The following is a 14778-nucleotide window of genomic DNA, read 5'->3' as shown; positions in this document are numbered from 1 at the left end:
ATAGATTAAAATAATAGGTATTCTTTTTTCAAGATTGGAATCAAATAGGTATAGGGCGTTAAAATTAATTAAAACTTTAAACGTAAGTGTAGTCTGCGACAGGTTGAGATGGCAATGGGAACGTCACCTGCGCTCGCATGCACCGGGTTAGCGTGGCTGTGCGGCTTGTTGCCTCCCCTATTGCCATCTCGACCTGTCGCGTACTATACGTATAACTCAATTTTAATTATTTTCATACATATTCTAAAGAGTAGGGTAGGTATAATAAAATTCTTTGAAATTATACACCGCGTTTTGTAAGAAACAAGCTTTTGTAGAGAGAGTACTCAATATTTGAAAGCAAGAGGGGCCTAATCCGCGAAACTTGCCGGAATAATGTCATTAGGCAAGTCCTAAAAGACGGGTTTAGTGTTATTTCATTTCTGTTCTTCCAAATATTATCCGGTAGAGGTCACAATTTGTCAAGGACGAGCTAGCGGTTATTTAAAATTACCCAATTATTTTAACTTGGTAGCCTTTGAAGCACCTTTGCAGTAATGATGTTAAGCGACATTTATTACCTTTAATTTACCTAGAATAAACTTCCTACAGAAACCTTTTGTGATAAAACAACCACCTTGAAATTACGGCATCCTAATTAAGTGAAACGGATAAAGCTTTGCAAAGCTTTCTTGTGAAAACGGAACATTTAGAGATTAATTTAGGTTCTGGTGAACGATTAATATTTAAATAAGATCAACCAACATTTAGATTAGATCAAAAATTGCTGACACAAAATTTAATAGCTGGACACCCCCGATCGCCAAGCTTAGGCAGTTACTTAGCATACAAGTCGGCCTACGCCCAACGTTCGCAACCCTCATTCCGCACATTGTCTTGATGACTTTTGAGTTGACTAATCACAAGAAAGCATTTCTCTCCGTCCCCCGTCAACATTTTACGATTTTGTTTTCATGCAAAACCTTGTATATGCTAGGGTATATGCGTACTCTTGAGGTTGGATAATTCTCTGTGACACTACCAGACTGAATTGTGATATTACTGTATTTGAAAATGTCAAAGAAGTCTCCATAGTAAACTTTCGGACTTTTTCCTTTACTTGTGCTATAAGACCAGGTTGCCTGCCAAATTTTATGATTCTAGGTCAACGGGAAGTTTTCTTGACAGACACGACAGACAAGAGAGACAGACAGTCGGACAGACGAACAGATAAACAACAAAGTGATCCTATAAAGTGATCCTAATATAGTGGGTTTCTTTTTCCTTTTGAGGTTTAGGAATCCTACAAACAACGTCACTTGTTTAACAGCCATATAAAAATGAATTGAAACAAATTGTACAGACGCCCGTTTTATTAGCAGATCTAGACAACGTGGCGGCCTGGGTGAGGTCGTATTTCAAGAGCAGGGTTCACACTGAGCGCGGCAGACTCTCGAGGCTTAGGTCCGGTTTACACTAAGCGGAGCGGAGAGGAGATTATGTTCAGAGGACAGATCAGTAGAACGATTGTCTAAAACCTACATCAATCATTATTACAATCTCAATTGTTCTGATTGGCTGAATTTGTGCGATTCTTGTTGCAACAATGCCTTGTAGCTAATAGTGAGCAAGCGTCAACCAATCAGAGGTGATTGCGATCGTGTCATTGTAGCTGTCAATCTTCCGCAATCGCGCAGCCGATTCTTATAGATGACTTGGAAAAATTATCACGTCATCTTTTAAAAATTTTATTTGTCGACTGAACACATCTCACCGCTCTAGGTGGAAATCGGGCTTTACATTTGGCAGCGCTGCCGTTTGGACGCATTGTCGGCGGAGGCAACGCACAATGCACATCCCTCAGGCGAGGCTGCAATGTTGCTCGCTCAGTGTTGGACCTTGCTAAGCACTAAAACCGTTACCCGCGGCTTTTGTATCGCATTTTTTCTCTTCTTTTTAGGGTTCCGTACCTCTAAAGGAAAAACGGAACCCTTATAGGATCTCTTTGTAGTCTGTCTGTCCGTCTGTCTGTCAAGAAACCTACAGTCTACTTCCCGTTGACCTAGAATCATGAAATTTGGCAGGTAGGTGGATCTTATAGCTGGCTTTAGGGGAAAAAACTGAAAACTGTGAATTTGTGGTCACATCACACAAAAAAAATTAAATTGTGGTCATAAACTAATAATTATTATTTTCAATTTTCGAACTAAGATAACTATATCAAGTGGGGTATCATATGAAATGGCTTCACCTGTGCAATCTAAAACAGATTTTTATTTATTTTTATTAATCATAGTTTTTGATTTATCGTGCAAAATGTTGAAAAAATGCGACTGTACTACGGAACCCTCGGTGAGCGAGCCTGACTCGCACTTGGCCGGTTTCTTACTAGCTGATGCCCGCGATCTTTTCGTCGGCGTGGATTTAGATTTGCAAAAATCCCGTGGGAACTCCATGATTTTCCGGGAAACAAGTAGCCTACGTCACTCTCCAGGTTTTTAACTATACCCATGCAAATATCACGTAGATCTATTGCTCCGTTGGGACATAATTTCAGGCAAACCAACAAACAAACACACTTTTGCATTTGTAATATGGGACTTTTTTGGGAAAAACTTCAAATTATCTGATGTTTTTTGCAATTAAGTAGATAATAGGTACCGAATTATCCATGATGACTCAAATACAACGGAAGGATAGCTAGTGCACGAAGAACTGAATGGGAAGATCCAAAACTGATTAAAAAATTTCATTTCATTTTGCACTAACTATATTATGGCTCTCTTAACGATACGATCTAATGGGCTTTTGTCACCATAGACATTCTTGCGCTCATTGAGCCGGCAGGGATTAGTCGGGATGATGGCAAGAGACCTGATGGATTGACGCCGGTTCCATGGGAACTGGGACGGGCGCAAATATAAGATGCAACGTGCGTTGACACATTGGCCCCGTGTCATATCAGGAAGACAGCATCAAGACCGGGAGCCGCAGCAGAAATGGCTGAAAACTGCAAGCGGCGCGGCGCAAGTATCAGGAGTTACAGTTTTGTAGGTTTGCCGTGGAGACTCAGGGTCTCTCAGGGCCATGCAAAAAAAAATATTACGAGACATAAGGGCTGGCTTATTTTTTGAGCAACGGATCAGCCTCGCTGTCTAGCGCGGAAATGCAGACAGTAGGTATTCTTCGCACCATTAGATAAGGCTAGCTTTAAGTTTTATTATAATGTTTTAATTTAAAAAAAAAGCTATAGCTGTACCAGTTCAAATAGCAAGTCAAATAGAAATGTGTGACTGAAATAGTTATACCTAAAATTATGAGCAGTCAATAATAATTCATTTTTCGAAGGTTTTTTTATCAAAACAACAAATTAATGTATTTACGGTAAAAGCCTACGAAATTGTTTTTCTTCTGAATCAACTTCCGAGAAGGGATATTTATGTTAACGTAAAGCTCTTAGCGCTAAGCTTCAAATGGCCTTTTTGCAAGTAAATAGGGGCTCCAGAATAACTTGGGAATTCGGAAATATCCCGGGTACCTATTATCATAATTCCTATTGTATTTGAAATCAAATGATATGCCAATTTCTTTTTGGCATTTATATTTTATTTAGCTGACCCGACAGACGTCCTGTCTAAATAAAAATCCAAATTCCCTTTAGAATTAGTTTTGCATAATATTCCCTACTCCCCCGATTTCGCACAGTCTCCGCGCTAATTCGGTGCGGGTGACGTGCAAGTGTGCGGGGCGCTCCCCCGTCTCCCGAATACCCCGATTGTCATCTAGACCTGTCGTGGGCTATAGGTAATAGTAGTTAATAAATGTTTATGATTACAAGTAGGATAACATTTCATTGTCGGTCTCGGCCGTCTGCGTTAGCTCTGGAGCAAAGAGGAGGCGTCAATTAACCTTCCTAAGGGGGGAAAACTACCAAGCTCGAAGGGGAGTAATTATGTTTGCTATAGCCTATGTTTGCATTTGCATACCTTCTCACTCGACATTTTGTCAACAAACATTGTAAGGAATGTGTAACGATAGTCTACCATAATAATTTGTGTAGTGCCTACACTTTATTTAATTTAAAGTAAAAAATGCCGTAAGGCCCTTATGTTTTGCTGGAATAAAATAGCCAACGTTACTTACTCGCTTGCAAAATTCCCATTCAAATCGGTTCACTTTAATATAATTGATACTGTGATCGGTTAACTTACGTAGAGTTGAAATTTTCACAAAATATGTATTTCTATTGCCGCTATTACTTAGTAAAAATTAAAAATGGCTGTCATGAAAATTAAAAACATTGCCCTGCCCATTGCCACTTCAGCTTCGCAACCCGTTGAGCTCTGTCAGTTACTCTAGTTCTCCTACGGATGTCCTCATTTCTGATTTGATCACGTAGAGAAACTCCAAGCATAGTTGTCTCCATCGCCCGCTGAGTGACTCTGAGCTTTCTTATGAGGCCTATAGTTAGCGACCATGTCTCGGATCCATATATTATCATCACTGTCAAGTGGCAACACGCACTGTTCGAAGACTTTGGTCTTCAAGCAATATAACTCGATAGGGACTTTTCAGTTCTTTTATATATTGGTGTTCCCAACATTCGTACCAATATATTATAGCCATATGCGAATTATTGTAACTTTGAATGTCTATTTTGACCGGACTATAATACTAATTTATATCCCGTAGTGTGAAATAAGCTTTATGCTTACCGATACCTATCCCAAGTACCTACTCGTAGCACAAAATAGGAAGTATTTTGTGCTCGTTGCTCGAGAGTAGGTATTGACCTACATAAAGTTGTTGATCAGTTACAAACTCAAATTCACGTGCGTTTACAACCTTTTATGTTATAGATAACAAAAGCAATCGCTACGTATGTGAACTCCCAGGACACATAGTTAATGATCAATTTCCCCGGACGACGAGAGAGCTGCTCTTGATTAAGTAAAAGCCATACTCGTAGATGTAGGCCTACCTGCATATACTCTGACGGTGAATTAACTATACGACGACTTTGTGACGTGAAACAACTCTACTTCGACATAAATGAAAATCTATATCCATTTAGTAATAAAGGTCTGGTTTCCTAGGATAGCGCTTTCTAGCGGCCGGTAGAAAAAGCATTCTTTTGCACCGATTTTTTTTAAATTTATAGACTAGCGCTTGGCTGCAATCAGACCTGCTGGCAAGTGATGATGCAGCCTAAAACGCAGCGTGCTTGCCTAGAACATACCTATTAACTCTTGACCTAAAAATTGAGAGGAAAACTTATGCCGGGAGGGCGTTCTATATCCTCGCTGCTAGCGATTCGAATAATTAGAACCGAGGAGGCAAATAGCTTCATACCTACGTGCCCGAGGGATTTCGACTACGTTCGAGTGCAGACTTTGGAGTAGTTAGGTACTCTAGGGACTAAGACTAAGTTACTCTAGGGACATATTATGTGAACAGAAAACGCTCTTTAGGAAAATACGCCATCAATGGTGGAACTATCTTAGGAAACTATAGAGCTTAACAGACTTATGAATATCCTGCTGCAGAGAAAACTGATAAGGCCTTTTCTCCGTAGGCATTTTATCATCCGTATTTTTTTAGCCTCGTAAGTGTATAATATTCATAACGGTCGGTATTAGGCAGTACCAAAGGCAACAAAAATTGAACTAGAGTACCTACATTTTTAAAAAGTTCATGAGAAACTTTTAGTTAGGTAACTTACGAAGAGGGTTTATGACGTGGACGATAGTGAGGCCGTACAAAGGCAACACAATCTGAAGTTAGATACATTTTTAAAAAGCTCGAGGGAAATTTGTTAGTTATAGGTAACTTACAAAGAGGGTAAGAGGGTAGACTGTAGAGGGTAAGAGGTACAGAGATTTGTATATGTTAAAAACGTATAGTTTCGAATAGCTGTCTTCCGTGTAGGGATGTAATTGCACTAGAACGCTCAATTATAATAATTACTGTCCCAGAGGTATCGCTAGACTTAGAGGTACAGTAAGTAAAGGTGGACAGTTATTAAATGTAGGGCTGGCGACCCTCGACACATTTGAAGTTTTCACTCAGACTATTATTATTACAGGTAGTATTATGACAGGCTCAGCTGATTCCTAGTTTTATGATTATGCCGTACCAGTATATATGTATTATCTATGGCCGTACCTATAGTCCGCGACAGGTTGAGATGGCAATCGAGGTATGCGGTGGGGGACGCCATGCACACCCGCACGACACCCGCGCTCGCCTGCACCGGGTTAGCGCGGGGCGTTCCCTCCCAGATTGCAATTTCAACCTGTTGCGTACTATAACTACTAGGAAATAAAATGGAATAAATTATGAATTTCAGCTGAAAACATAACGCCACGGGTCTAACGTAGCACTCAACTGTGTGCCACAATTAACTTTTAGTGCAAGTTAAACAATGAGATAAAAAAATGACACATTCTACTGGGAATACGAATCATTTTAAGTGCTTTACTTTAGCGCTTACATTTGTTAAATGGCTTTAGCTTTTGAGGAGTTTCCTACACAGTAGATACAGACTCTACGGTATCAATGTATTGTGAATCTTGTCACACTGGAATAGAATACAAAATAATACTGCTACTGCATTGATATAATTCTAGATAACGCGTGTAGTAAAGTGATAAGTAGTAGAGTTGGCACCTTTTTTGGGTTCCGTATTAGTTACTTACTATAAGTCTTATTTTACCCTGTTTGTCTATCAGCGGGCTACATCTAACATGATGAACATGAACCGTAATAGATAGATTTTTACAGATAGACGTTGAGGTTCCAAGGTGCTGGAATGGCACTAGGACCTAGGTGGACGGACGACATCAGACGAGTCGCAAGGAGCCGCTGGACCAAGCGCAAGACCGTGGCGTGCGGATGTCTAGCAGTCTGTCATATCTGTCAGACTGTCATAAAGCCTTAGTAAAACAACGTTTCACAAAACGTACGTTAGCTAACATTTTACTTTAGTGATGCAAAACTACAATTTTGTACTAAGTAGGTATTTCTACACGTACCTATTTGTTTCAAATTAAATCTATTATTACCTATGCGATATGGGTTTGGATCGATAGCAAATAGCTTTCAATTAATCATAACCGACCAATAGATACCCATAACGCATGCTATATACCGAAAAAGCCCTGGTCACACACGACACGTGATGGCACCGACGACGCGACGCGGCTCTTTAAATCTGTAACCTGAACAAGTGACTTTAAAATAAATAAAAAATAGTGAGCAAACGAGCTGGCGCGTTACCTGATGTTAAGTGATTATCATCGCCCATGAATTTACAGCACCAGAAGAACCGCCAATGCGTTGTCCGAAATTTTGTTGGTCCCGCGCCCATAACCCTATGTTGTAATCTAGTGGGAACATCAGGGAGTTGGTTTCACAGTTTGCATGTCCAGGGAAAAAAGGATCTGGCACAATGGGCGGTCGAAGTGCACCAGGCACCCAGGGGGCGAGGGTGAAATTGCTTAACCGTCTGAAGGAATTCACGTTACCGATTACGGAGCCGCACTGCTCCCGTTGCGAGGCTCAGTATTACGTGTTTCACACAGTTCCTTGAATTACAAATCGTTAGAGGTTGTCACCGTCACGCGTTGTGTTTGACCAGGGCTTTAAAGGTTTAGGGCTTTACGTGTCTGCCGGGTCGGCAAATATCGAGGTCATGAGAACGAACCCATGTTGTTATAATTGAAGCCTGTAGGTAGGTACTCAATGTTTACCTAATTCCAAACGACTGGGACATGGGACAATAATGTTTGAATAGCACTGTCAGACACCCATAACATTTTCTGGCGTTATACACAAATAAAATACGATTTAGCACACCGGTCTTAAATCGTATTAGGATACCTGTCGACATCGACACGTTTATGGAATACTAGCTGATGCCCGCGACTTCGTCCGCGTGGAAAAATCCCGTGGGAACTCTTTGATTTTCCGGGATAAAAAGTAGCCTGTGTCACTTTCCAGGTTTTTATCTATACCCACGCAAAAATCACGTTAACCCGTTGCACCGTTGCGACGTGATTGAAGGACAAACCAACAAACAAACACCTTTCGCATTTATAATAAGGGTACTAATCTAAATCCCGAATCAGAAAAAACTTGAGGGTAGCTACTTAAAAATGAACGTGATAGAAATGATAGGTGATTCCAGATCGTCACGATGCGAAGTTTTTTTTATATTGAAAGAGGCACTTGACGACAATCGTGTCTGATGGAAAGCAATAAGAAGTGTAGGTTGGAGCGTAGGTACTTGCATAGACGTTGCTTATCACTCTTGCATTAAAAATACACAAATCATACGTGGCAGGATTCAGGAAACAGTCATGTCGGAAAGGCGTTCCATACCTACCATTTCATACCAGATACGCTGAACAAAATCATGATTGTATGTCAACTACAACCGATGCCAACGCTCACGGTTTCATGCCAGTCGCAGTAGTAGAACAGAAAACGTGTAAATTCCTGGGCTTACTTGGCTGGGTTAACTTTAAAAGCTAGTTGATCGAAAACTAAAGTCATAACTTTTTAATTATAGTTTGTATTATGCGATGAATGCCAACCCATAGATAAAATTATTGGTCTATGTGCCAGCCTTTGGTAATGGAAAAGGCACTAGAAAAAGAGACTTCTTAATTGGATATCTTTAACTATCCTCTGTCAATATTAACTTAAAATTTACAGAAATAGCGAACAAAACGCAATTAGATTGTAAAAAGAAACGATGTCAGTGGAACCTTTTAATTAGCCCCTTATTGCGTACTCCTCTAAAAGACGAGAAACCTTTTCAATAAAACTGGAACAGGAAACATCGGAATTTGCTGTGGAATTCAGAAACGTCGTCTGATTCTCATCAAAACTTAAGTATCTAATCAGTTCTTAAGTATAAATGCGGACAGAAACTGCACTGCATACGACGTCAGGAACAACAACAGGAAACGGAAAATATTATTTCAAGGAACTGTATCCTTATGAATTACGTCATCGATGATTACGTCACTGATCACAATGCAGCGACGACGTTGCATGACTGCAGAAGCGCGGCGCTAAGACGCGCAGTTGTATAACAACTTCACGCGTTCATTTTAACTGACTTCCAAAAAGGGGGAATTTCTCGATTCGGCCTGTTTTTTTCTATGTAAGTACACAAATTTCTCCGAGATATCAGGACCGATTTACAATTTTTTTATTTTAAAACTAATTAAAAGAATTTAGGTCGCCTGCAAAAATTACTTAAAGAAACACTTTTCAGAGTGTTGTAATCACAGACAGTATGTACAAGGTACAAATAAAAACAACTATCAACAAATTAAAGTAAAGGAAATCGTAATAAAGTTTTTCAATTAAACTTACTTTAATACCTTATTACGTGGGCAAAGTTTCACAAAAAAAAAACATTTTAAAGGCGTCAAAGAAAAGTAGAAACGGTAGAAACTAGAGATTGAAATGGTTTAATTTAAATATTAAAAAGTTGTATGAAAAGGAATAAGTAATTGAAGTTTACTAAAGGATTCGCTCAAGACTCAAGCAATTTACTTCTTTCCAAACAAATAGAGAGAGAGCCAGCGCGTGCCAGCTCTTCGTTATTTTATAAAAAACTGAAAGTTTCTCTGCGTGTTGTCCCAAACACACGGAGGAACGATCAGTGACTATGAAGTTTGGATCATGGTGGCTTTGGGAGACAAAAGGTAATAAAGGTGTAAAAAATGTTAAATAAAAAATCTAAAAAATCTAATTTTTTTATTTTCTTCAGAATAGTATTAAAAATCACGTCATGCATTGCCAGACCCTTAAGTGTCGTGGCAATCCCCTGCAAGACGCCCTTAAAGTTTAAAAGTTTAATGGTGTCTGGCATGGGGTTGCCACGGCACTAAGTGTCTGGCAATGCATGGCATGATTTCTAATACAATTCCGAAGAAAATATAAAAACTAGACTTTATACTTTGACGTAAAATTGTTTACACCTTTATTACCTGTTATCTAACAAAGCCATCACGATCCAAACTTCATGGTCGCTGCTTGTTCCTCTTTGTGTTGGGGACAATACGCCGAAAAATTTTCAGCTTTTATAAAACAATGGTCTGGCACGCGCTGGCTCTTAGTCCAAAATGTTATCTAACGATAAACAACTTACTGAAATAGAAACCGGTCAGTAGTTCTTCAGTAACTAATTAAGTTACAGTTAGTAATAATAATAATCATTTTCTGTTGAGTTACTCGAGAGGGTAACTAGAAGGAAAATATTTTTCTTTCTGCGACCTATTTTATATAGTGGGAGAACAGTAATTAAAATAAAGTCTACCGTCTAATGAAGTTGATTTAGCATTTTTACATCCAATCTTAAAAATAGGAAACAAAAAATACAAATTCTGAAATTCAGAAATTAACTTTTTTATAGAAATGTGAACACGGTATATCACGGCTATACGTAAACCGTAGATTTGATTCTATAGAATGCGAACACAATAACTTAGGTATTTATGAAACCAATAAAGAAATGTTTCAACTTTAATCGTAAAGTTGGGAGAACATAATATTATATACCTTAACCTTTCCTAGAAACTTTGGCCTAATCGTATTAAATCCCTTTATAAATCAAATGAATTCAAACTAATTGTATTAAAACGAACAATCAGAACTTACTTGATAAACTAGAGTTCGATGAAGACAATTCACGCCGTGGAGTTTGTTTGGTGCAAACGCAACAAAACATTTCAAATTAAATTGATAGCACACCATTAGCAATGAGTACAGGAGAATAATTGAGTCATTTGTAAAGGTGGCGGTACAGCCTAATGCACCGAGTTAGAGAAACCGTAGAGCAGAAGACCTCAATAAGATTTTACGTCTCACCAACGTTGCTAGAATTTGAGAGTCGAAACACAATAACGTCAAAGTAAAATGGACCTAAAGAGCCTTGAATTGAAGTCAAAAATTCAATGCCACTGATTTTAATTTAGCAACGTTTCAGCTTTGAGCGCTGGCTGTAGATGTGTAGAAAAACTTGAGCTTTATACCAAGGCAGTTAAGATCCAGTTTACCATAACGCGCAAGTATTTCGACACTCGAATACTATGAACGTTGGTGAGACATAAAATCTTGTACTAAGCATACATGTGGGGCTTTTTACTTCAGCCCCCCAATTGTGTAAGAATAACCATTTCATGGCTATCGCAATCGTCAAGAAATTCTGCCCTTTGATTGGTTGATTCGCTGTTTACATTTTTTCACAGCCAATCAAAGGGCAGAACTCTTGACGATTGCGATAGCCATGAAATGGTTATTCTTATTTCTTACACAATTGGGGGGCTGATTCAGGACTCAGAAAAGCGCGCTCAAACAGACGTTTTTAAGCTGGATACAAGCACAGAATACTAGTTATTTAAAAAGCGTCACAATATCGTTTTTTGTGAATATTCTTGCAAGAAACCTAAGTCCACTACGTAATGTTACGTACGTACGTACGGTACGTGTTGTGTACGGTTAAGACAACGACGAAGCTTGAAACTAATACACATTTGCAAGTTAACATTAAGATAAATGTCTCTTTTACTCTTGTTGTTAACCTTTTGAGATGGCTCCCTAAGATAAGGTAGACACCGAACAGGATTTGACTGACAGAGTAAAAGTAGATTCAACACTAATTTATTAAAAGCCAAAAAACACGTAGTTGTCAAGTCAAGTTGGATCATTTTTGCAGGACATTGCTGTTCTAGTAATGTAACCACTCCGTTCCCTGGACATGATTCAACATCACTGAATACGACATCCATTAGAATGCGCAACTTCATGCAATCAAATAAAGGAGTCTTCCAAGTAGGGAGCACCTGACGTCAAATATATCTAAATAATATGTTATGAACAAAGCCGAAATACGAGTGCACCTGCTTTTGCTACAAAAAAATTATCGCCAAATGTTAATTACTTAACATTTATATTCTTTGCACGTTTCAAAGAATAATCTTTCCTTATCGAACCATGTTTAAAGTAATGTAAAAACCTAAGGTGAAAACTTTTGCAATAAATCTCAAAGCGAGGTAAAGAAGGAGCCAAATTCACCCAAAATTAAACAGATATCACTCCAAGGTAGCCGAAATAAGTTAAATATTCCATGGAGATTTGTGCGTATTTGAAGAAAATAGAAATTAATAATTTATTTATTTACTTAAGTATATGTATACTTATACAATATACATATTTTTTAAACTTACCTACTCTAATTATATTTAGGGAATATCTTTTAGTTATAACTAAAAGATAAAGTAGCTCAAGTTAAAGAGTGTTAAAGAAATCAATTAAATAAGTTCTAACAAAGGTCAGTAAATCTGTAGATACTCTAATAAATTCAAGACTACAAAGATCAGCTCACCATCTGTAATTATGTCCGTAAAAAATGAAATAGGAAATTACTAAATATAGTTTATCTCTAGGAAAAGGGTAAAACCCAAAACCATATAGTTATAAGAATTAAATATCTATCGCTCTAGATAGCGTTGAAAAAATATATTCGCCAACGCATTGTCGGGTATACAACGCATAGGTACCAGAGAATACAAGTTAAATCCATTAACTATAAGTATTCTCTGGTACCTAAAATTACTTAACAAAATTACGCTAATTAATTAATTATCATTAAATACTCTTACAGCTAAAGCCAATCAACAGTGTGGATGACTGTTAGTACAGTCATTTGGTGCTCAAAAAGGAAAGTTTTCCGGGAGTTTTGAAAATTTGTGATTTTATAGATTTCAACGTGCTCTTTCTGAATTTTCATTTTACCACCTCGTATCTTTGCCTCTCGCACCGCCATCTAAGAAAAATGGCGGCCGAAACAGTTTTTTTGACGATAACTTCTTTTCGACTCATTTTACGATGAAAATGGTTATGTAATAAATTAAACTATAGACAATTTGTAATTGTTTAATCACCTATTTTTGTAAAATTAATAGTTTTAGCGTACGAGCGACGCAAAGTTCACTCCAACACTCGTTTTGTTCAAATAACTCATTTCCACACCACCATGAAGTAGAGTGAGTGGCGGAGTAGGTTTTTTTTGTGGTATCCCCAGTAGGCGGTAATCACTTTCAATTATTGTGGCCACCAGTTCGTCCAGAGTAAATTGACACTTCAGAATTCTGGAACTGACACTTTTCAAAACTTCCGGAAAACTTTCCAGGCAAAACTACCAAATGACTGGAATATGTTACGGGACGTTCACGTCATGAGCTTAGTAATATAATCATCATCATCACCATGATCAACCCATCGCTGGCTCACTACAAAGGGGTTTCCTCTCAGAGTGAGAAGGGTTTTTGGATATAGTCTTTAGGGTTTTTGGTCATAGTCTACCACGCTGGCCAATTGCGGATTGGCAGACTTCACACACCTTTGAGAACATTATGGAGAACTCTCAGGCATGCAGGTTTGCTCACGATGTTTTCCTTCATCGTTAAAGCAAGTGATATTTAATTACTTAAAAGATTTAATTACTTTGTAATATATTCTGTGCTAACGTGTACCTATTAGAATTTAGATAAAAACCTGCTTCATTATCAGGCGGCCGGTGTCTCTGTCTGCCATTCCACCAGCACCCACAACACGGCATAATCAACTTACAATTCTTCACATCGTATCCTTATTTACTGATCACTTACATCAACCAAACCGCAATGCTATCATATCAATATAAACTGCAACTCAAACGGACTAAGCAGGAAAATCGTTGGCAAATTAGGCAGCTTATATGGTCTATCACTCGACTATTATTCGAGGTATATTGAACATTTTAACGAGAACTGCGTCATGATTTGATGGTGCCATAAGAACTCCACTACTCTTTACGCAGATAATAAAACTGAGGCAAGTTAGTGGTAGCATTGTTGAGTCTCATGCGGAGGCACGCCCGGCGCCGGCCGCGCTCTGCGCTTGACTGCGGCTTTCCGAAGAGAATTTCCCATTTTCAATTTTTCACCTTTCTCTTTATTTATTGCTAACTAAAGTACACAGTCGCTGATTGTATATTACGTTATTTATGAAACGGATTATCTTACGGTTTAGGGCTACTTTTAATTTTTGATACATTGAAAAGTTTGATACATCAGAAAGCTTTTCTTTTACGCATTTTTAATTTTTCTTCTTTCTCTTTACTTATTGCACAATCACAATTCACACGTGATAATGTGGCCTAAAATAAGACGCGTTTGCCTAAAACATGAATTCTTCTCTTAAATGATTGTTTTAAAGAAACCCGGATTATAATTGGTACTTACATCACTACCCATATCATTATCCATAATAATATTATAAATGCGAAGGTGAGTTTGTTTATTGGTTTGTTAGGGTGTCTTTCAATCACGTCGCAACGGAGCAACGGATTGACGTGATTTTTTGCATGGGTATAGTTAAAGACCTGGAGAGTAACATAGGCTTTTTATCCCGGAAAATCAAAGAGTTCCCACAGGGTTTTTAAAACCCTGATTCCACGCGAACGAAGTCGCGGGCATCAGCTAGTATTATATACATATTTCAATGCACATCGAAGTCAATTTTTATTATTATTTTTAAATTCGAAATTTCTATTAACCGACTTCCAAAAAGGAAGAGCTTATATTAATTAATGAGCAATATTGTTGTTAGCGTTCCGTACCCAAAGGGTATAACGGAACCCTATTAACGTCTCTCTGCTGTCTGTCTGTCCGCATGTCACGGGTCTCTTCTTTTTTCTCTTAAAAAATAAAGAAATGGAGGGGACAATCAAAGTCGCCC

General features: G+C 38.3%; 1 protein-coding gene across 2 annotated transcripts in view; it reads right to left on the bottom strand.

Moving 5' to 3' along the window:
* The window catches only part of LOC117990960 (cytochrome b5 reductase 4), an 80686-nt gene that overhangs the window by 44160 nt on the left and 21748 nt on the right, over nt 1-14778 (bottom strand). Inside the window, exon 1 of one of the 2 annotated variants that reach the window (XM_034978465.2) lies at nt 13555-13924. The exons of the other annotated variant lie outside the window; for it this stretch is intronic. Coding sequence (XP_034834356.1) covers nt 13555-13618 — 64 coding nt within the window. The 5' untranslated portion in view covers nt 13619-13924. Of the gene's footprint in view, nt 1-13554; nt 13925-14778 lie in introns of those variants that run through there. 2 annotated transcript variants of the gene reach the window in all.

This window comes from Maniola hyperantus, chromosome 19, assembly GCF_902806685.2.
Source record: "Maniola hyperantus chromosome 19, iAphHyp1.2, whole genome shotgun sequence".
Lineage (NCBI taxonomy): Eukaryota > Metazoa > Arthropoda > Insecta > Lepidoptera > Nymphalidae > Maniola > Maniola hyperantus.
This window is presented reverse-complemented; position numbering and strand designations above follow the sequence as displayed.